Below are 21,075 nucleotides of genomic sequence, written 5' to 3'. Positions count from 1 at the left end.
GATGATAATTCCTATCATTTTGGAACAGTGGAGGCGATATTGTTAGTGGTTCCAGATTCTGGAGTAGGACTGGCTGACTGGCCCATGAACCAAGCCCTCTCTTGGGGCGCTGGGCACCCTGAGGTCCAGAGAGAGGAAGGGCCTGCCCCAGGGACCCAAGGATCCAGCATCCTGTCCCTGCATTGGAGTCCGGGGTCCTGTCGCCACACACACACACACACACACACACCCAGCAATGGGCTTACTTTGTGAAACCTCTTCCTCCAGGGGCCAGGCCTGCGGTGGCCCCCACTGGGCCCCACGAAAGATAATCCTGTGCGCTTCACTGAAGGAGGACACACATGGTGACAGGACAACCTCCTTCTTGGCCATTTGCATTGTAAAACAGGCCCTGACAAGTGTAGCAAGAATGGTCAAGCCCTCAGGGGGCGCTGTGTGCTGGAGGGTGGGCAGGGAACGAGCCTGGGGTCCCTGGGGTCGGGAAGATTTAGAGTTTCAGCCCTCACCTGGCCTTCCTCAGAGTCTGGGTGAGTAATGACAAAATGTGCCAGTGCGAGCAAAAAGCGCTAAACCAGCTGCGGAGCGCTTTGCAAACGGTGGAGGGCTGCGCGACGCCAAGGCCCAGCTCTCAGCGTCCAAGTGTCCGGATTCCCATTTTGCATCCAGCCCTGGAGAACGGCCCCGGGCGGGCTCTCACCCGTGGCCCTGAGTGAGCTGAGAGGTGGCACAGCCTTGCTGTACCTCCCGCAGGCACAAGTGCCCTTCCACGTGCTGTCACTTGGCCTTTGGAGAGACCTGTTAAACTGGCGCGCTCAGCTGTGGCCTTTTCATTGAATAAATTACTCAATTAAAGGTGTGTTTTTTTATTGAACATCCCTGGTACCTTTATTGGTCTTATTAGAGTAACTAGCATAATAAGGAGGAACAATTATTTAAATGCTCATTTAAAAAAACACAAAAAACTAGCCTCTGATAGCAGAGGGAGACTCGCACTCCATCGCTGGAGGTCTGGTTGCCGGTCGGCCCCGGAGTGTCGCTCTAAGAAATGGCATTTCCCTCACCGTTTGCAAGTTTTCACTGCCATGGAATCTCTCCTGCACCAGGCAGGCTGCATTAGAATTCCTCCCGGGTTTTATTACCGCCAGACTCACACAGAGAAGCATCCCTGAAACGTGCACTGCCAGGTTCAAGGATGGATGCTAAATATCAAAACCTACAAAGCCCAACTCATGTAAGTCTGGGTTGTCGTCGTGGTGCTTAATTCACAGCGCGTGTCCCCGTAAGGGATCTCCTGGGGGTAGGGGGGGGCGCCCAGCCCTCTTCAGAGGCAGGCATCTTAGGCCCACTGTCCTGATGTGGAAATTGAGGCTCAAAGAGGTGGTGATGTGAATAACTTCACTGTGCCGGTGATGTCAAGGCCGAGGAAGGAACCCACGCCGTCACCCAGGCCCTCGGAGCCTAGAGATGGCAGGGAGGGTTTACAGCTCGAGAAAAACAGAAGGACTGCCTTTAGAGCCAGTAGAGCAAAGAAGATCCAGTCTGGGTTCCTGCCAACTGAGAGTAAAAGTGTCTGAGGACGTGAGCAAGCAACTAAGGACAGACACGGGCCCCGGGTTCTGAGTTGCCAAGCCTGATTTAGTGATCGCAGTGCAGCTGACATTTCTAGGTCTGTAGGCCGGGTTTGATGTTGCCGGGCGCGCCACTTCACGATAATCCAGACAACCACCGTCTTGTGGAGCCTCAGCAGCCCCAGTGGCAGCGTGGTAGGAAGTGGGTCCCGCCTGGGCCGCTGGCAAAGCGGTGGTCCCCTCGTGGAGCCTCCAGCTCACCTCTGGGGCAGGTGGCCGTGAGCTTGAGGGAGGGGGTGACCTCTGGGCCTGGGACACGGAGGGAGCCCGTCCTCTGGCCGAGGGTCTCGCATTGCATTTAAAAATGAGCTGCCCGTGACCGGTACGCTGCGAGTGTAAAATATTTAGCGAGTTTTTGAATGGAAAAATGTTCTGAGTGGCTCTTCAAAGACTTCTGACATTGTTCACTTGTTAGAAGTGAGCAGCCCTAGTGCTCACGGCTACTTCTAGGCAAGAGAGAGCCATGAAGTGGTAATATGGAAATGAACATTTTATTAAGGGGAAAAAAAAAAAAAAAAAGCTGGGGGAGAGTGAAAAGAGAGTTGTCTAGGGAGGGCCTTTGAGGGCTGCGAGATTTAAAAAAAAGAAAAGTCAGAAGCTGTCAGATCCTGGGAAGGCCGTCGCCTGCAGTGAATCTTGCCATCGTGCCGAGGGAAGTCTGGGAACCGAAGCAGTTCAGGGCTGCGGGGAAGGAAGAGCTCAGCCCGGCATGAACAGCGGCCCTGGGATCCGGTTGGATGGACAAGTCGCTCTTCCCTACCCGGTGGTGAATTACAGACAGGTAACTTCTTCCCTTGGCCGCTCCAGGGTTTTAGAAGTAGCTTTTAAATTTTTTTTTCCTTTTTTTTTTTTTTTTAACAAGAAGTGGAAACATCTGAGCTCTTTAGAACATGTAGCTACATGCTTCCCAGCAGCTGCCATTTTGAGTTAAAAAAATGTTTTAATCGGCCATTTCGGCTGAAGAACAGTCTTCTTGATTCCCGGCCTGCCAGGGAGTTCTGCATTTTCTTCTGATAGCTGCATTCCTCACCAGCGGTGGAACTTTCTAGAAGATACGTGGAACAAGACCCAGGAAGCGCTCTGGAGTTGAAGCCCGAGGAGATGATGCCGACGACGTACAGAGAGATTGGGGGAAAGGAGGAGGTGGTCCCACTTAAAAAATGAAGAACCAGAGCAGCTGTTGTGCCATAAATCGATTAATTAAGAGTTTCTGAAAGCTAAGGTGAAGGAGACAGAAACGCTCTTTAATTTGAAGATCTATGACCTTGTGGGATGTGGTGCTTCATTTGTGTTATTAGCTCCTGTGTCAGAAAGGGACGTTTTATTTATCTTCTTGTTATTTATTACATATTTATTTTGCCCTGCTCCAGAAAAGGATTTGAGGAGGACTCTAAATACCGTGGCTTCTGGCCAGCTCTCTCGTGAGGCCTTCTGAGGCAAAGGGCTCTGTTCTCCCAAGTACATTAACTAATAAGCTAGGACAGGAGGTGGCATCTTCTCTGCCAGCCGAGGGCCGTGCTGGGCGGGAAGGCCCAGGCTTGGCGCCCTGTGTAGTGGGCGCCCGTGAGAAACATGGCAGCCAGGGCCTCCCAAGGCCTCCCGTTCGCTTTCCAGAGCGGGGGAGAAACCTCCTCGGGGACTACACCTTGGAGTTGGGAGTTGGGTACGTTGGAGAGGGAATTGCCCAGACGGACTGGGGTACATTGGAGAAAGAAAATGGACTCAGAAATTCTCCTTGAGCTGTTGGCAAAAAAAAGCCAAGTGAAGCCAAATCTCACAGTCCTTTTGAGTCTCTGAGCTCCCTGCCCACTGGTCTCCGTTCCACCGAATAGGAATAGGAGGCCAGAGCGAACCCATCCCTGTGGGGCACCCCGCTCCGACAGCACGTCTTGGTTTCCAGTGGCGGGTGTCCTGGCCCAGTTGGTTCTGGAGTTTCTGAGAGGATCTCCAGGCAGTGCGTGGGGCGGGCAGTGTCTGCCCTCTGAGGCTGTCCAGCCGAACCTGTGCAGAACAGGGCATTGGGTCCTGCAGTCGCTTGGTTTTTACAGCTAAATGTGAAGCCTCCTGGGACCATCACTCGTGTGCAGAAAACAAAATAAATCTCTGTGCAGGATCTCGGAAGGTCTTCTGGGGACCCGCTGAGATTGGGAGTGGTGGGGGGTCTTCTCCACTCCATATCCTGCTGTAGTCTCAGGTCACCTTACTGATTTGGGGTCTGGAAATTAATTTGCACTTTTGGCTTCACCAGGGAGTCTGCGGCTACCATTCTTCCATCAGCTTTAAAATCTTCCAGTTACAGGAAAGTTAAAAAAAAAAAAAAAACAAAAGGGGGTTTTCAAGATGGGGGCTGTGATGTCTTGTTGCCTTTCCCCTCCCTGGCTAGCGAGCGAATCTCCTGGCAGAAAGCAGGGCCTGCCTGCACCTGCCCCTTTGCATAAAGCATTAGGAGAGGCTGAGCCTGGAGGAGCAGCAGGCTGTCCCCCAAGCTCCAGGGGGGCCAGCCGGCCGGCCGCACAACCGGTTCTGGGTGAAACATCCAGCTTCCATTTTGTGGCTGCCTCGATGATGGGCAGAGACAGTCACGTTTTTGGCCTAGTGCCACAAGTGTCCACTAAGATTTGCTCCCGATGTCACCGGAGCCAGTAGGTAACAGATCCACACTTGCCACCATTCATCCTGACCACCTCGTCAGATCTGATGTTCTCCCGTTAGCATGCCAGCAAAAGGGCTTCACGTGGGCCAGTGGCCCCCCATCCCGCCCGGTCCCAGGGGCCTGTGGGGGTGGGATTCCACACGGTGGGTAGGGGTGTGTGTGAGGCCATAGGTGGGAGGGGTGGGGGGCAGTGAGCTTCCTAACAGGCTAAATTCCTTCTGTTCTACGCATCCGTGTTTAAATGTGATGGTACTTTCTGCGTATACGCTGGTGTATGCAACCCTAGAATTTCCCGTTGCTCAATCCCAAATGATGGAGAGGTATGAGCCATTTCTCTGTAAAAAAAAGTTTGCCAGGCAGTTGAGTTTGACTTGTGAATTTTAGAACCTCCTTGGATCAAATCCTGCCTAATCACTGGTCCTCAAGGTGGAGGCGGGGGGAGAAGTGAGCTGTGGTTTTGTCCCCCCCCCCCCCCCCAGGGGACATTCGGTGATGCCTGGAGAGATTTGGGATCCTCATAACTGGGGGAGGGAATGCGACTGGCTTGTGGTAGGTAGAAGCTAGGGATGCTGCTGAACATTCTACAATGTGTGGGACCTCCCCCCCCAACCAACCCCCCAATCATCCTGGCCGGTTCAGATGTCAGCAGTGCCTTGGTTGACAAACCCCGGTCTTCGTTTTAACAGTGACATGGGGCATTCCCACAAACGCGACCGTCGTGTGGCTTCCGAGATAATGGGGATTCGAGCCGCTTTTTTGGGGGGGGGGGGGCAAGCCGAGGTCTAGGGACCCTGGGGTTGCTTGTGGAGGTCGCCGGGCGATCCGGGCTTTGCCGGGGCCATCTGGCCACAGCCCTCCAGCCAGCCGGGTGGGGCCTTGGCCGGGCCGGAGGGTCCCACACGTCGGGTGCGGCCCGGGCCTGCTGCTCCGAAGGGTCCCCCCCCACCCCACCCCCCCCGCGCCTGCGCGCCCGGGACTCGCCTCGCCCCGCGCTGTGCACCTCCCGGCCAGGGCCCCGCGGCGCGCCCCCGTCCGCTTCTCACGCTCTCTCTGCCTTTCTGTCCGTGTGTCTCCCCAGGTAAAGATGAGCCTTCCAGCTACATTTGCACAACATGCAAGCAGCCCTTCAACAGCGCGTGGTTCCTGCTGCAGCACGCGCAGAACACGCACGGCTTCCGCATCTACCTGGAGCCCGGGCCGGCCAGCAGCTCGCTCACGCCGCGGCTCACCATCCCGCCGCCGCTGGGACCCGAGGCCGTGGCCCAGTCCCCGCTCATGAATTTCCTGGGCGACAGCAACCCCTTCAACCTGCTGCGCATGACGGGCCCCATCCTGCGGGACCACCCGGGCTTCGGCGAGGGCCGCCTGCCCGGCACGCCGCCGCTCTTCAGCCCGCCGCCGCGCCACCACCTGGACCCGCACCGCCTCAGTGCCGAGGAGATGGGGCTCGTCGCCCAGCACCCCAGTGCCTTCGACCGAGTCATGCGCCTCAACCCCATGGCCATCGACTCGCCCGCCATGGACTTCTCGCGGCGGCTCCGCGAGCTGGCGGGCAACAGCTCCACGCCGCCGCCCGTGTCTCCGGGCCGCGGCAACCCTATGCACCGGCTCCTGAACCCCTTCCAGCCCAGCCCCAAGTCCCCGTTCCTGAGCACGCCGCCGCTGCCGCCCATGCCCCCCGGGGGCACGCCGCCGCCGCAGCCGCCCGCCAAGAGCAAGTCGTGCGAGTTCTGCGGCAAGACCTTCAAGTTCCAGAGCAATCTCATCGTGCACCGGCGCAGCCACACGGGCGAGAAGCCCTACAAGTGCCAGCTGTGCGACCACGCGTGCTCGCAGGCGAGCAAGCTCAAGCGCCACATGAAGACGCACATGCACAAGGCCGGCTCGCTGGCCGGCCGCTCCGACGACGGGCTCTCGGCCGCCAGCTCCCCCGAGCCCGGCACCAGCGAGCTGGCCGGCGAGGGCCTCAAGGCGGCCGACGGCGACTTCCGCCACCACGAGAGCGACCCGTCGCTGGGCCACGAGCCCGAGGAGGACGACGAGGAGGAGGAGGAGGAGGAGGAGGAGCTGCTGCTGGAGAACGAGAGCCGGCCCGAGTCGAGCTTCAGCATGGACTCGGAGCTGAGCCGCAACCGCGAGAACGGCGGCGTGGGCGGGGTGGGCGTGGGCGTGGGCGGGGTGGGGGGCGTGGGCGTGGGCGTGGCGGGCGGCGTGGGCGTGGGCGTGGGCGGCGCGGCCAAGGCGCTGGCCGACGAGAAGGCGCTGGTGCTGGGCAAGGTCATGGAGAACGTGGGGCTGGGCGCGCTGCCTCAGTACGGCGAGCTGCTGGCCGACAAGCCCAAGCGCGGCGCCTTCCTCAAGCGCACCCCGGGCGGCGGCGGCGGCGGCGGCGGCGGCGGGGACGCGGGCGACGACGACGACGCGGGCGGCTGCGGGGACGCGGGCCCCGGCGGCGCGGTCAACGGGCGCGGCGGCGGCTTCGCGCCGGGCGCCGAGCCCTTCCCGGGGCTGTTCCCGCGCAAGCCGGCGCCGCTGCCCAGCCCCGGGCTCAACAGCGCGGCCAAGCGCATCAAGGTGGAGAAGGACCTGGAGCTGCCGCCCGCCGCGCTCATCCCGTCCGAGAACGTGTACTCGCAGTGGCTCGTGGGCTACGCCGCGTCGCGGCACTTCATGAAGGACCCGTTCCTGGGCTTCACGGACGCGCGCCAGTCGCCCTTCGCCACGTCGTCCGAGCACTCGTCCGAGAACGGCAGCCTGCGCTTCTCCACGCCGCCCGGGGACCTGCTGGACGGCGGGCTGTCGGGCCGCAGCGGCACGGCCAGCGGGGGCAGCACGCCGCACCTGGGCGGCCCGGGCCCCGGGCGGCCGAGCTCCAAGGAGGGCCGGCGCAGCGACACGTGCGAGTACTGCGGCAAGGTGTTCAAGAACTGCAGCAACCTGACGGTGCACCGGCGGAGCCACACCGGCGAGCGGCCTTACAAGTGCGAGCTGTGCAACTACGCGTGCGCGCAGAGCAGCAAGCTCACGCGCCACATGAAGACGCACGGGCAGATCGGCAAGGAGGTGTACCGCTGCGACATCTGCCAGATGCCCTTCAGCGTCTACAGCACCCTGGAGAAACACATGAAAAAGTGGCACGGCGAGCACTTGCTGACTAACGACGTCAAAATCGAGCAGGCCGAGAGGAGCTAAGCGCGCGCAAGCGCGTGCGGGCGCCGCGCCCCTGCACGGGGAGCCGTTGCCAAGCGACAGAACGCTGACCCGACGACGGACGCCCGCCCCCGCGTCTGCGCAGCCGCGGCCCCTCCCACCCGCCCTGCGGCCCCGCCCCCCGCGCGCGCGGGCCCCGCCCCCCCGGAGGGGGCCCCAGGGGACGCGGCCGCCCCACCCCCCGCCCCGCCCCGCCCCGCCCCGCCCCGCCCCGCCCCACCCCAACCTGTGTCTGCGAAGTCCTATGGAAACCCGAGGGTTGATTGAGGCAGTAAAAATTGTGGAGCCTTTTAACTGTGCAATAATTTCTGTATTTATTGGGTTTTGTAATTTTCTTTTCCTTTTTTTTTTTTTTTTTTTTTGGCATGTGCAGATACCTTTTTATTATTATTCTTTCTGTTGAAGTTCTTTACAGAGATTTTTGTTGGGTATCCATCCCTCCTTGTTTTCTTTTTGTTTGGTTGGTTGATTGTTATTGTTAATTTTATTTTATTTTTGTTTTTGTTTTTGTTTTTTTTTTTTTTTTTGGTGGTTGTTTGCTTTTTTTTTTTTTTTTTTTTTAACCCAGTAGTAGCCTAAAGCAATGACTCCCAAGCGATAGAGAAGGGAAGCTTATCTTTTAAATTATAATTTGGGGGGGAGGGCGCTGCTTTTTTGAGATTTTAAGCTAAGCATGTGTAATTTCTTGTGAAGAAGCCAACACTTAAATGACTTTTGAAGTTGTTTACTTTTTTTTGTAGTTTTTTTATTTTATTTTTTTATTTTTTCATTTTTTACCTTGTTTCTTTTCCTTTGGTCCTGAAATAAACAGTGGCATGCTGGGGGTTTCTTTGGGGAGGGTTGGGTGGGGGGGAGTGGATGTACAGCGGATAACAATCTTTAAAGTTGTAGCACTTTGTTTCAGAATCAGAATGGAGATGTAGCACTGATGGCCTGTCCTGAGTCACAGAGGCCTTTCCTGTGTTGATTTCAAACCTTTACATTTTATAAGGAAACGTTTCAGTGGTGGCGGTGGGGGGGGGGGGAAGAGAGCTAGAGGACCCCCCACCCCCACCCCATGAAACTCAGCACTGCCAGAGAAATAGGAATTTTTGAGAGCTGCCGGGGAGATGGCCCGAGAGCATGCTCTGGTTGTGCATCACCAGTAGGTACTGTCCTTTCCTCGGAGTGTCCTTGTGCCTGGGATGCCATCTGCGTTCTTGGCTGTGGATTAGGCTTAATAAAATGGGCAGAGGGTACTTTTCTTGGGTAGATGGAGGTGACCTGCAGTGACATAGAAAGGAAGGGACCAGTGGTGTTCTTTCAGGCTTCTTCTGGCTTGATGGCTTCTCTCTCAATCTCTCTCTCTCTCTCTTCATCACCACCCCCCGCCACAAAAATCCCAAGTCGTATGTTTCTACCAGTGATGATTGACCATGTCTTAAGCAGACAAGTGCCCCAATGAGGTGAACGGAGAGAAGGCGGTATTCTCTCATTGAATGCACACTGATGACATTGTATGGAGGGGGGTGGGGGAGGATCTTGCGAATTTCTGTTCCCCTTTGACCGGAAAAGCAGGGAAAGAGTTCCATCCGAAGGTGCCCAGCGCTACTTCCCCAATTTTTTTTTTTCCCCTATCCCATTAGGTTGGAAGGTACTAAACATTGAACTGTCAAGATTAGACATTCGAATTCTGTTGACCCGCACTTTAAAGCTTTTGTTTGCATTTAAATTAAATGGCTTCTAAACAAGAAATTGCAGCATATTCTTGTCTTTGGCCCAGAGGTGGGTTAACCTGTAAGGACGGCTGAGATTGAGTGTCAGTGTTGCTAAGCGTGGCATTCACAATACTGACACTATAAAGAAGAAAATAAAATAATTTATTGGACGGTTTTTCTACTGCCATTCAATTCGATGTGAGTGCCTTGAAAACTGATCTTCCTATTTGAGTCTCTTGAGACCAATGCAAAACTTTTTTTTTTTTTTTTGAAAATGAAAAGACTTTTTAAAAGAGTAAAACAAGAAAAGTACATTCTTTAGACACAAACAAAGCCACATTTCCTTTTCATTAAATTAAAAAAAAAAAATCCTGGTTGAAGATAGAGGACATGAAAATGCCATAAGACCCAATCAAATGAAGAGATAAGCCCAGCACAACCGCGGACATCCTTAGCTGAATTACCCTCAACCCCTTTTGTTTGTGGGACAACGCTGCTTAGATTTGGCGTGGAGGTGATTTACTGCTGAATTAAAACTCAAGTGACACAAGTTACACGTTGATATCGTTGAATGAAAAACAAAAATTCAGGAACAACGGCTAATTTCTTTTCTAAAGTTAAATTTAGTGCACTCTGTCTTAAAAATACGTTTACAGTATTGGATACATACAAGGGTAAAAAAAAAATTGTGTGTATGTGTGTTGGAGCGATCTTTTTTTTTTTTTTTTTCCAAGTTTGCTTACTAGGTTATAAGAAAATGCCACAGTGGCTGCGTGTATATTGTTTTCTTTTTGGTGACGGGGTTTTAGTATATATTATATATATTAAAATTTCTTGATTACTGTACAAGTGGACCAGTATTTGTAATAATCGAGAATGCCTGGGCATTTTACAAAACAAGAAAAAAAAAAAAACCCTTTTCTTTTCCTTGAAAATGTTGCAGTAATTTTAAATGGTGGGTCTATCAATTTGTTCTTGTCACAGTAACTGTAAAGTCGGAGTTTTAGTAAATTCTTTTCTGCCTTGGGTGTTGAATTTTTATTTCAAAAAAAAATGTATAGAAACTTGTATTTGGGGATTAAAAGGGGATTGCTACACCATGTAGAAAAAGTATGTAGAAAAAAAAGTGCTTAATATTGTTATTGCTTTGCAGAAAAAAAAAATCACATTTCTGACCTTTACTTATTTTTCTCTCCCTGCCCCCCTCTGGAATGGATATATTGGTTGGTTCATATGATGTAGGCACTTGCTGTATTTTTACTGGAGCTTGTAATTTTTTAACTGTAAGCTTGTCCTTTTAAAGGGATTTAATGTACCTTTTTGTTAGTGAATTTGGAAATAAAAAGAAAAAAAAAACAAAAACAAACAGGCTGCCATAATATATTTTTTTAATTTGGCAGGATAAAATATTGCAAAAAAAAAATTTGTATGTTTAGTCCTATTGTACAGGAGAAAAAGGGTTGTTTGACAACCTTTGAGGAAAAGAAACAAAAAGCAAGTCGTTAAATGCTTTGGCTCACAGATCATTTTAGTTGTATATATTTTTGTCGGAATTGGCCTATACAAAGGACTGTGGGATCAGGGCTTCTCCTCCGAACGCCCCGAACCTTGCATCAAGGCTCCCTGGTGTGGCCACAGCAGACCGGATGGGAAATTTCTTTATTCGTGTTGAGTGGAGAAATCCGTTTTTGTAAAGATGTCGGTAACATTTCAGAGTCCTCTCGTTCCCCAAGAGGCCATCTGTAGGATGTCAGGTGTTAGGAGAGAGCGGGAGAGCGTCCCCTTCTCTCCTGTCCCCACTGTGGCCAGTCACCCCGTCCCCCGCCCACCCTTAAGTGCAGAAAGGAACGCAAACCCGAGCTTCCTCTAGTCCCTGAGAAAACATTAAACAGACAAAAGACGCTGGTGGATCAGCCAGGCACGGGGGCCGGGGACGCGAGACCAGCGGACACCGGGTGTCAGGAAGGAGTCCCCGTCACCACCAGGGCCTGGCACTCGTGGAGAGTGTTGGCCTCTTGTCTTTCTTCCCTGCTCTGCTGCTTTTCTCGCTGAAACCTGCGTCCGTCAGTGTCTGAGTGCCGAGGGCCTGGGATGAATTCGGTGCCTTTCCAGAGCTCTCTCCTTCCTCTGTTTCCTACCTGCCCCCCCCCCCCCATCTCCAGCCCCTTGTCAATCCTTTCTTTTGTCCTCTTCATTTTTATTTAATTCTTTAATTTCTCTTCTTTCTCCCCCTGTGTCCCCCCCCCTTTTTTTTTGTAAAGCCAAGTAGCTTTAAGATAATAAAAGTGGTGGTTTTTTGGATGAGGGAATAATAACATTTTTTTTTTAATGAAACCTATATCAGGAAGCCTTTTTTTTTTTTTTTTTTTTTTAATTTCAGGAACTGTAAAACCATTCCTTCAAGGTTAGGAAAGGATAACCAAGCATCTTTTGGGGCAGTTCGTTACCAAATGCAGAAATCTTTCTTCCGGGAGCTCTTCTGTTTCCGTACGCCCTCCCCTCCTTTGCCACTGACCTTTGCCAAGTGAACAGAGAAAAAGCGGAGATGTCAGTTTCCCACCTGCCCGACCTGGACACCCCCCCCCCGGGGGACCACCCTTTCCGGGGAGGGGGTGGGGGACCACCCTCCGAAGGTCCTGGAGAGCCTCCAAGGTGGTCCTCCTGTAGTTGCGAAAGCTAGCCAGCCCTCACCAGCTTCCACAAAGTCACCAGAATGCCAGGACTAAGCCATCCTAAAGCACAACGATTGTGTCTCTGTCGTCTGCAGAGAAAAGAGCATTATGCTTCTCTTTCATGTTTAAAAAGCCAGCACTGGAGCAGAGGAGACCCCAGTGAGAGAGGCCCCGAGCCTGGGTGACCCAGCCGACCCCAGGCTGGTTTCCATACTGCCACAACTTTGTTCAAAGTTGCCCCCAAATTGGAACCTGCCACCCGCCAGTAGAGGGTCTTTCGTGGGGAGAGGAGAAGGCTGAAGTACTCTAAGCAAAATGTGAAAAGGAAGGAAGTCAGCCTTTCATCCCGGTCCGTAGCAAAGGTTTTGTTGCGCACAGGCAAACCGTGATTTTGGTGCTCTTTGTATCTCAACCCTGCAAAGCAAAGTTACATTGATTTAAGTTGTTTGCATTTGTACTGGCGAGGCGAAATATTTTTATTACCTTTTCTATTACTTATTGTATGAGCTTTTGTTGTTTACTTGGAGGTTCTGTCTTTTACTACAAGTTTGGAACTATTTATTATTGCTTGGTATTTGTGCTCTGTTTAAGAAACGGGCACTTTTTTTTTTATTATGGATAAAATGTTGAGATGACAGGAGGTCATTTCAATATGGCTTAGTAAAATATTTATTGTTCCTTTTATTCTCTGTACAAGATTTTGGGCCTCTTTTTTCCCTTAATGTCACAATGTTGAGTTCAGCATGTGTCTGCCATTTCATTTGTACGCTTGTTCAAAACCAAGTTTGTTCTGGTTTCAAGTTATAAAAATAAATTGGACATTTAACTTGATCTCCAAACCTTGTCCTTTTCTGTGTCTTTCAAGCATGGGGGATGGGGGGCTCATTTCCAAGGGTGAATCGAAAGGTCTTCTCCATTTGCCTCTGGACCCGAACCCCCCGGCGCCCACGTCTGGGGAGACTGGAAGGAGGGCCTCAGAGACCAGCGTTCTCTTTACTGACTGTCGTACAGCAGCGCGATTTAGGTCCGTGGTTCTCCGTCCTGGTTGTACCTTGGAATCGCCTGAGGGGGTTGGAGAGTCCCAGCGCCCAGGCCCGCTCCCAAACCTAGTTTCTATCAGAATCTCTGGAGGTGGAATCCAGACGCCAGAAGTTTCCAACGTGATCCAGGGGATCTTTGGGTATGGCCCCATTTGAGAAGAAGAGGTAACCTGTCTGGGAATGACAGGCCTCAGGTCTGGTTTAATTCAGCTCAAGTGCTCTGAACACCCAGCGGGAGCCACGGGGGGAGGCAGCCGGGGATCCGAGTGTGACGGAAGCCCTTCTGTGAGCACCCCGACGGCTGTGTGCCCGTGGTCAGATCCCGTGGGCCTCCCAGCAGTGGGGTGAGGTTGTTGGACTGGATGGCATCTCTGACCATCTGTGCCTCTTAACAAACCACAGAAGAGGACTACCCTTCCCTCCCATGTGCTAAGTGTCAACACACTCGAGGAAAAGTTCTTCAGGGATAATCGCACAGATCCAGAAGAGGAAACAAGGTGTCTCAGAAGGAAAGAGCCTTAGACTTGGCTTTTCCCAGAGCTGGGCCCGGACCGGTGGGGCTGGAGACGGAAGAGGGTGTTCTGCTGGCTGGCAGCCAGTCGGGCACGAGGTTACCTTGGTTTCCTCCTTGTGAGTGAGAGTCAGAGCCCACCCCTGAGGGAGAAGGGATCGAAGACCCACTGAGTCTTCTTGCATTTCCTGCTCTTGGAGACGCAACATTCCACTCGAGTCACTTTCTGGTACCATCTCTTGATGCCATCCGTGAACCATCCATGTCCCAACCTAGGCAGCCCAAGGGGCTTGGCAAGGACACTATGCAAAAAAATGAAGACACGCCAAGCCACGCTTCCTGAGATGCTTCATGGGTTCTGCCCACAGAGATGATAGGAGAGACAAGGCAGCGTGTTCCTCTGTGTCCTGTTTTCACCCCCAACAGACCAACACTCCCCCAAGGTCATGGCTAAGCACTGGAGGAAAAGAAGTGGGGTTTGGACCCTGGCACCAGGCTTTAGTAATAAGAATTCCCAGAGAGGGACTCTCTTCTCTCCCATAGGCCTGGGCTCCAAGTCTTTCCCCAGCTGGTGTCTGACCCTTTGTATGTTTTCCCACCCAGAAAACTGGGCAATCAGCAGAATTGAAAGGCTCAGTTGCTTTCTTGAAGCCTGTCTCCTCTGTCAACCCTTCTTCTTTTTTTTTTTTTTTTTGTATATTTTTTTATTGGAGTTCAATTTGCCAACCTATAGTATAATACCCAGTGCTTATCCCATCAAGTGCCCCTTCAGTGCCCGTCACCCAGTCACCCCATCCCTACCTCCCCTTTCACTACCCCTTATTTGTTTCCCAGAGTTAGGAGCCTCCCATATTCTATCTCCCTCCCCTATAATCCCTTTCATATTCCTTATATTCTCCATATGAGTGAAACCATAGGATTGTCCTTCTCCAACTGACTTTCTTCACTCAGCAACCCTTCTAAGCAGGCCAAGGTTGGGGGTTGCCAGTAGGGCAAAGGAGAGGCTCTAGCCCATTCTCACCATCATCCCATCAGTAGCTCCCTGATCTTAGGTCAGTCCTTTCTCTTTTCTGAGTCTCAGTTTCCCCACACATTAAACAGAGAGTTACAGTGATCTGAAGGGACCCTGACCAGAGTGTCCTGTGTGCAGAGTAACAGCATTCAGTGCATGTGCTGATGTCAGAAATGTTCCCTGTTCGGATTACACAAATCAGGGTGAGAATGGGTTTTTGTGTTCTTTGCTGGTCGTAACGAGGAGTCCCCAGCCACCTTGCAAGTCACAGGGTCCGCACATTTTCCAGGCAGTCCCAGTCACAACTGGGGCATCAGAACAGGCTTCTGAGCTCCTCATTCTTTTTTTTTTTTTTTTAAGATTATTTATTTATTTATTTATTTATTTATTTATTTATTTATTTATGAGAGAGAGAGAGAGAGAGAGAGAGAGGCAGAGACACAGGAGGAATGAGAAGCAGACTCCATGCCAGGAGCCCGACGTGGGACTCGATCCCGGGACTCCAGGATCACACCCTGGGCCAAAGGCAGGCGCCAAACCGCTGAGCCACCCAGGGATCCCCTGAGCTCCTCATTCTTGAGCTGAAGTTCAGCAATTAAAGTTAGAAATTCCCTTCTGCCTTGGAGAGAAAACTAGATGAACAGAACTTTAAAACATGTTAATGTGATAAAATAGATAATGAAACTTATGTAACTTTCAAGCCAGGGAAACGAAGACTCTGACCTTGTGTGCAGGTGAAGTCTGAGTAGCTGCCTGCATTGCATAACCTTAAAAACAATTTTAATAGGATTCTGGATCAGATGATCTAGGATGTTCTACGTAAGTTAAAACTGGCTGAGCTCAGAAGTCGATTTAGCCCCCAAGCAAAGATTGAGCTGGATGTCAGGCCTGGGCACAGAGAGAGGTCTTGGGCCGGTCTTTGCTCTTAAGGAACTCCTTGTTCAATGAGAGAAATGGGTTATGAAATCAGGCTGCAGGACAGGGTAATATGGGCAGTGAGAAGAGCCCGGAAGAAGGAGCAGCTGATCAGTTAGGGAGACAGGGGATTAGGGAAACTGTGCTACTCTTCAAAAGATGCGTAAGGATTCACCAGGAACATGAGGACGGTGAGGGGGGCTTAAAGGCGTGTCTTGCAGAGGGCAGGATAGGGGACGATGCACGGATGTTAGGACAGTACAGTGAAGCCCATGGAAAAGCAGAATCCTATAGTTGACTAGGATCTGGTATATTATCATTTCCCATAGGAATCCTGTCTGAAACCCTAAAGTATAGCACATCCATCCATCCATCCATCCATCCATCCATCCATCATCCATCCATCCATTCCTACTTCCATCCACTCAGCCATCCATCCATCCATTTGTCTGTCCATCCAACTACAAGTTGCTCATTTATTTATTTTTTTTTAATTTTTATTTATCCATGATAGTCACAGAGAGAGAAAGAGAGAGAGGCAGAGACATAGGCAGAGGGAGAAGCAGGCTCCATGCACTGGGAACCCGACGTGGGATTCGATCCCGGGTCTCCAGGATCACGCCCTGGGCCAAAGGCAGGCGCCAAACCGCTGCGCCACCCAGGGATCCCCAAGTTGCTCATTTAATAAACATTCATCAAAGGCCTGTGCTGCGCCACAGACTCTGTTGGGAAGTTACAGATTAATAAGGTGCACCCCTCCTTCCAGGGGTTTACCTTTCAGTGGACAGGATAAGACAGCCACTCATCTATTCAGTTATTTATTCCCTTAACTATCCTGGGGTTCCTACAGAGTGCCCTGCTCTGCTAGGCCGTGGGGATGCAGCCCATGCCCTGGCTGACTCTCGGTCAGCTGGGGAGGCAGAGAGTGAACAGATGATGAGCATTCTGTCTTTTGGATGGGAGCACAGGCTCCAGCAGGAAGCTAGAGGGATGTTGTTCTTCATCACAGATCAGGAAACCCAGTCCTCTGCCCATTTCGTACTGCCACAGTCTAAACTGTCTTTCTTTACTATGTTTTTTTCCTCACAGGCCATAATGAAAATAGGTTTGTGTCTCTGTGATCTTTTATAATTAAAAAAATTTTAAGTAAGACATGTCCAATTTAGGATACATCCCAGGATATGAACCCAGGGGGCCTGTCTAGAGGAGTGGTGCTTACTCTCCCATCCAAGTCCCAAGATAGAATAACGATGCTGGCATGTTGCTCATGGGATAGGCCCTATGCAACTTTTTGGCTCAAGATGCATCTCAGGCTAAAGTTTCCAAAGGGTAGGCTGGTCTTCCACCAAAGCAAGGGTGGGGGGCAGAGATGGTGCCTCCCTCGCCATGTTTCTTCTTCCTCCTTCCCACTGAGGAGGTTGTACTAAGCTTCTACTCCACGTCCTATGCTACGGTGTGGAAGTGGGTGTGCAGAGCCAAAGAGCTGGAAAGTGAAAGGACTTTAAGAGGAAAGCTGCAGGTGACACCCCAGACCCCCTTCCCCTTCAGCTCTCAGCATGATGAGCCCTTTCGCCTTTGTTTGGAGGCACAGTGGAGGGCTCAGGTTTGTTACCTATATCATGTTGCAACCACATTCCCCTGTGTTCTCTGGAAAGCTCTGGAGTAGTGTGTCCTAAAGGCCTAATGGTGTTCTGACTATTTGATCAGGTGATGTCATTCTCAGAATCTATACTAAGTATACTAGTTAGTGATTTCTCGAGAGAGGAAGAGCTATGGACCTATAGACCATTGCCTTTGCCTCAACACTTTGTTAAATTCTTTATCAATAATTTCCATCCTTCCTCATCCCGCAAGGCTGTGAGAAGGCCAGTAGGAAACATAATAAAATGTTTTTTAAAGACCCAGTGAAACATCAGGACCCGGGAGATGAAAAGACAGAGTAAAATGTATGCACCTGTGTAAGAATATAGCCTAGAGAACAGGCTACGTGTTGCTACACTTAAATCATATATTTGAGTCTAAGCTTCTTGGGAGCCAAAGGGAAAAAAGAAACATAATCACCCTGCTTATGATTCACTAGGAGGAAGCAGGGCAGCGAATGACTCACATAATAGCAACATTTTCAAAGCAGCCTCTGTGTTCACCAGCAAAGGAGTGAGTGAATGAGAAGGTCCCTCATGGGATGTTTATATCCCCCTAGAATGAGGAGGTTGAAGACTTTGGTGACTAGTAGGAAAACTGTGTATGAGATAATGTTAACTTTCAAAAAAAAAAAAAAAAAAGGGAAATACGCATGTGCCCTGACTCCCCGTGATCTCCCTGAAGGCGACGCGGGTCTGGATGTCTATAGGATGCAGGTGCTGAAAGGAAAACCTCGGCAGAAAGGTCTTCCTCCTACTTTTCCCAAAGTTTCAGGAGGCCTGCCCTATTGCTTTCACAACTGGCAGTGTGTTCAGGTGACTATTTTGAGTTAGGCCCTTGCAGATGTGTCGCCGGCATCCACTGTCTCTTGGAGCCATTGGTGCTGGGTAGACTTCTCCCAAGATGCACAAAGGATCTGTACAGAATCACTACTAGACAATGTGGCAACGCCGGTACATCCCATAACCTAGCACTAATCACAGCAGAAGCAAACTTGTCTTTTTTGATTAAATAATAAAAAATTCTTTATTTGAGAGAGAAAGAATGAGTAAAAGAAGGGATAGAGGGAGAGGGAGAGAATGTCCAAGCAGATTCTCACTGAGCACGGAGCCCAACCAAGGGCTCCATCTCCTGAGCCACGAGAACAGCACCTGAGCCAAATCTAAGAATTGGGTGCTTACCTGACAGAGCCACTCAGGTGCCCCTTAAATAATCAAAAATTTTTTTTTATTAAATCATGTCTCTTCTAGAAAATTATCCTAAGCAAGCTGTAATTCAGCCACAGATGCAACCACGAAGATGTTCACGGTAGCCGGGTTTACTACAGCAAAGACTGGAAATAGAGCAGATATCATGCAGATATCAAAACAATGCTACCAGAGCAATTTAAATGGTGTGGGAAAGACGCTCGTGATGGAATCTTAGGCGTTAAGCACGTCACAGGGGTTTTATGAAGACACGTATGAGTCACAACTAGTGCTGGAAGGCAATGCACGGGAAGGGTCACGGTGGCTGATTCCGGATTCATTTTAGTGAACCCCTTCTGGCTGCACCTGGCAGGTGGACTGTCACGAGCAGAGGGTAAAGCAAGGTGCTGGGGAGGAGAGAGAATAGCTCGGATGTGTGTCGAAAGAGGCAGAGGTGGTGAGCAGACATGAGATTCAGGGCTCCTTCCAGGGGTAGAGAAGAGCAGTGTGCTGAGGGGTTGACTGCGGGTGTGCAGGAAAGATAGGCATCAAGATGACTCTGTGTTCTCGGCCTGAGCAGCAGGTGCATGGCCACTCACAGACCTCGGGGAAGACTGGAGGTGAGCGGGCGTCACGGGGTAGATGGGAAGGGGATCGCGGTTCTCTCCGGCCTGGGAAGCCGGAGTGCCTGCTGCTTAAATGCTGCGAACACCTGTCTCACCAGGTTGTCAAGGGCAGTCAGGAGTAAACATCTGCAGAGCAGCAGCACGGCGTCGTTACTAACAGGGCAGAGAGTAGGGGTGCAACCTGCCTGTGTTCACAGCTTAGCTGTGTCACCGATGGGGATCTTGGCCCAAGGGGATCCTGGCCCAATCACTTAATCTGGTTGTGCCTCAGTTCCTTGCCTGTAAAAAGGGGGTACTGATAGCACTTACCTGTTATTGACTGAATGCTTGTGTCTCCCCACTCATTCCTAATCCCCGGTGTGATGGAGGAGTGGCCTTTGGAGGTAATTGGGGTTCTATGAGGTCATGAGGGCACCAGAGAGGAGAGGAGAGGCACCAGAGAGCTGGTTCTCTTACTCCCCCTGTGCATACAAAGACAGGGTCGTGTGAGCACCCCGCCGGACAGTGGATGCCCACAAGCCAAGTGCAGAGGCCTCAGCATGAAGCCTACGCATTGACACTCTGACCTCGGACTCCCAGCCCCTGGAACTGTGAGAAATAACTGTCTGCTGCGCAGGCCTCCCCGGTCTACAGGATTTTGTTATGGCAGCCGAGGTGACTAAGGCAACCTCGGGGAGTTAGGAGGACGATGCGCTTGGTTATTGAGTATGTGCCTCTGTATGCAGCGAACCAACCAGCCGGCCAGCTCAGCGCCACTATAACCGCCCCCTTACTTAGAGGACCAGGTCTCAGGCTCTCACTAGGGTTTGCTCCTGTTCATCAGTAAACAGAGCCCATGGAACCATCCACTCTCTCTGATTTGGAAGTCCCACTCTCTTTTCCAGGTAGGACATCACACGCCTGCATTATTAGGTCTGCGCTACCCATGTCAACCTTACAAGACTCACTGTGTTCCACTTTCATCTGCCGCCGATGGTCATTTGTAGGGCTGGCCATGAGAAGAACCAACACTGTCCCCTGGCAGTTCTCTCAGTCACGGCCAATGAAAACAAAGAGAAAAGTTGTTGGGGCTCCTGGGTGGCTCAGTGGTTGAGCGTCTGCCTTGAGCTCAGGACATGATCCCAGAGTCCTGTGATCGAGTCCCACATCAGGCTCCCTATAGGGATCCTGCTTCTCCCTCTGCCTGTGTCGCTGCCTCTCTCTCGGTCTCTCATGAATAAATAAATAAAATATTAAAAAGAGAGAGAGAGAAAAGTTGTTTAAGATGCTTTCTGTTGTGTCACTGACATCCTTGGAACTTGGCTGTCTTACAGTTTTGCTCTGTGCTTTCCATTACTGCATGGTCTCTCTTGTGTCGAGGACTCTCATGGATCTGATTCCTTGGTGTTTGTGATTTCAGATTGTGAGCTCATCTTTGTGGGTTTTCTCTCGGGGTGGGTCTGAGGGGATCTGGTTATACAAACATCCTTCAGAGCACTTTCTGCTTCTCTGGGAGCTCTGAATCTTCAGCTGGTCTAGAGAGGCAGTGTGGATCTGGCCCCTACATCTGCTTTTCTCCATGGCTTCTTTCCACCCCAGGCTCAGGAGGGCCATGCACTTCATTGCTTCCCAGTGGGTGCAGCATGTCTTGTCCCGTTGTTGCAGGTGGTAGCGGCTCTTCAAAATCCAGGCTTCGTGCAAGGGCTTCAATCCCATGTGTCCAGCCTCACATGTCTGATGCCAGAGCTCCAGTTTCTGGTTTCATATTCCACTTCTGGGTCTGAAACCCATCGGCTGTGGAATAAGCTCTCACCACCCTGGGCTCAGTTTCTCTTGCTTTCAGGGATTCCCTTTCTTTTGAATTTAGACACACACACACACACACACACACACACACACACACACACACACAGTATGTTTAACTAGATATGGTAACTATATTTTATATTATATAACTCTACAACCATAGTCATATATGTAACGCTCTCTATCTATATATATACTAGTAGTATAATTATATAGTCATATAGTTTGTAATTATATTGTTATATATATAATTATGTGGTTATGCACATATATGTTTTATATATATGGTTATATTAAAGTGTGTATAGCAGTATAATAAGAGTTTGTGATGTTTTATTTGTCTGGAAGTCTCTTCTGTGATTTGTAGGACTTGGCATTTGGAAATAAATACCTCTCTTGATAAGTCAGTATGTTTTAGCTTGTACCAGAGTCCCTCTTATCTGCAGTTTTGCTCTCTGTGATTTCAGCAACCTTCGTGCAACTGCAGCCCAGAAGCAG

At 51.0% G+C, this 21,075-nt stretch overlaps 1 protein-coding gene across 4 annotated transcripts in view; it reads left to right on the top strand.

Moving 5' to 3' along the window:
* Nucleotides 1-7,565, top strand: part of BCL11B (BAF chromatin remodeling complex subunit BCL11B) — a 92,628-nt gene extending 85,063 nt beyond the window's left edge. For all 4 annotated transcript variants that reach the window (XM_025443315.3, XM_025443313.3, XM_025443314.3 and 1 more), the window contains one exon: nucleotides 5,360-7,565. In XM_025443315.3, coding sequence (XP_025299100.3) covers nucleotides 5,360-7,473 — 2,114 coding nt within the window. In that variant the 3' untranslated portion in view covers nucleotides 7,474-7,565. The remainder of the gene's footprint in view (nucleotides 1-5,359) is intronic.
* The last annotated feature ends 13,510 nt before the right edge of the window (nucleotides 7,566-21,075 follow it).

The sequence above is a fragment of the Canis lupus genome, chromosome 8 (genome assembly GCF_003254725.2).
Source record: "Canis lupus dingo isolate Sandy chromosome 8, ASM325472v2, whole genome shotgun sequence".
Taxonomy (NCBI): Eukaryota; Metazoa; Chordata; class Mammalia; order Carnivora; family Canidae; genus Canis; species Canis lupus.
This window is presented reverse-complemented; position numbering and strand designations above follow the sequence as displayed.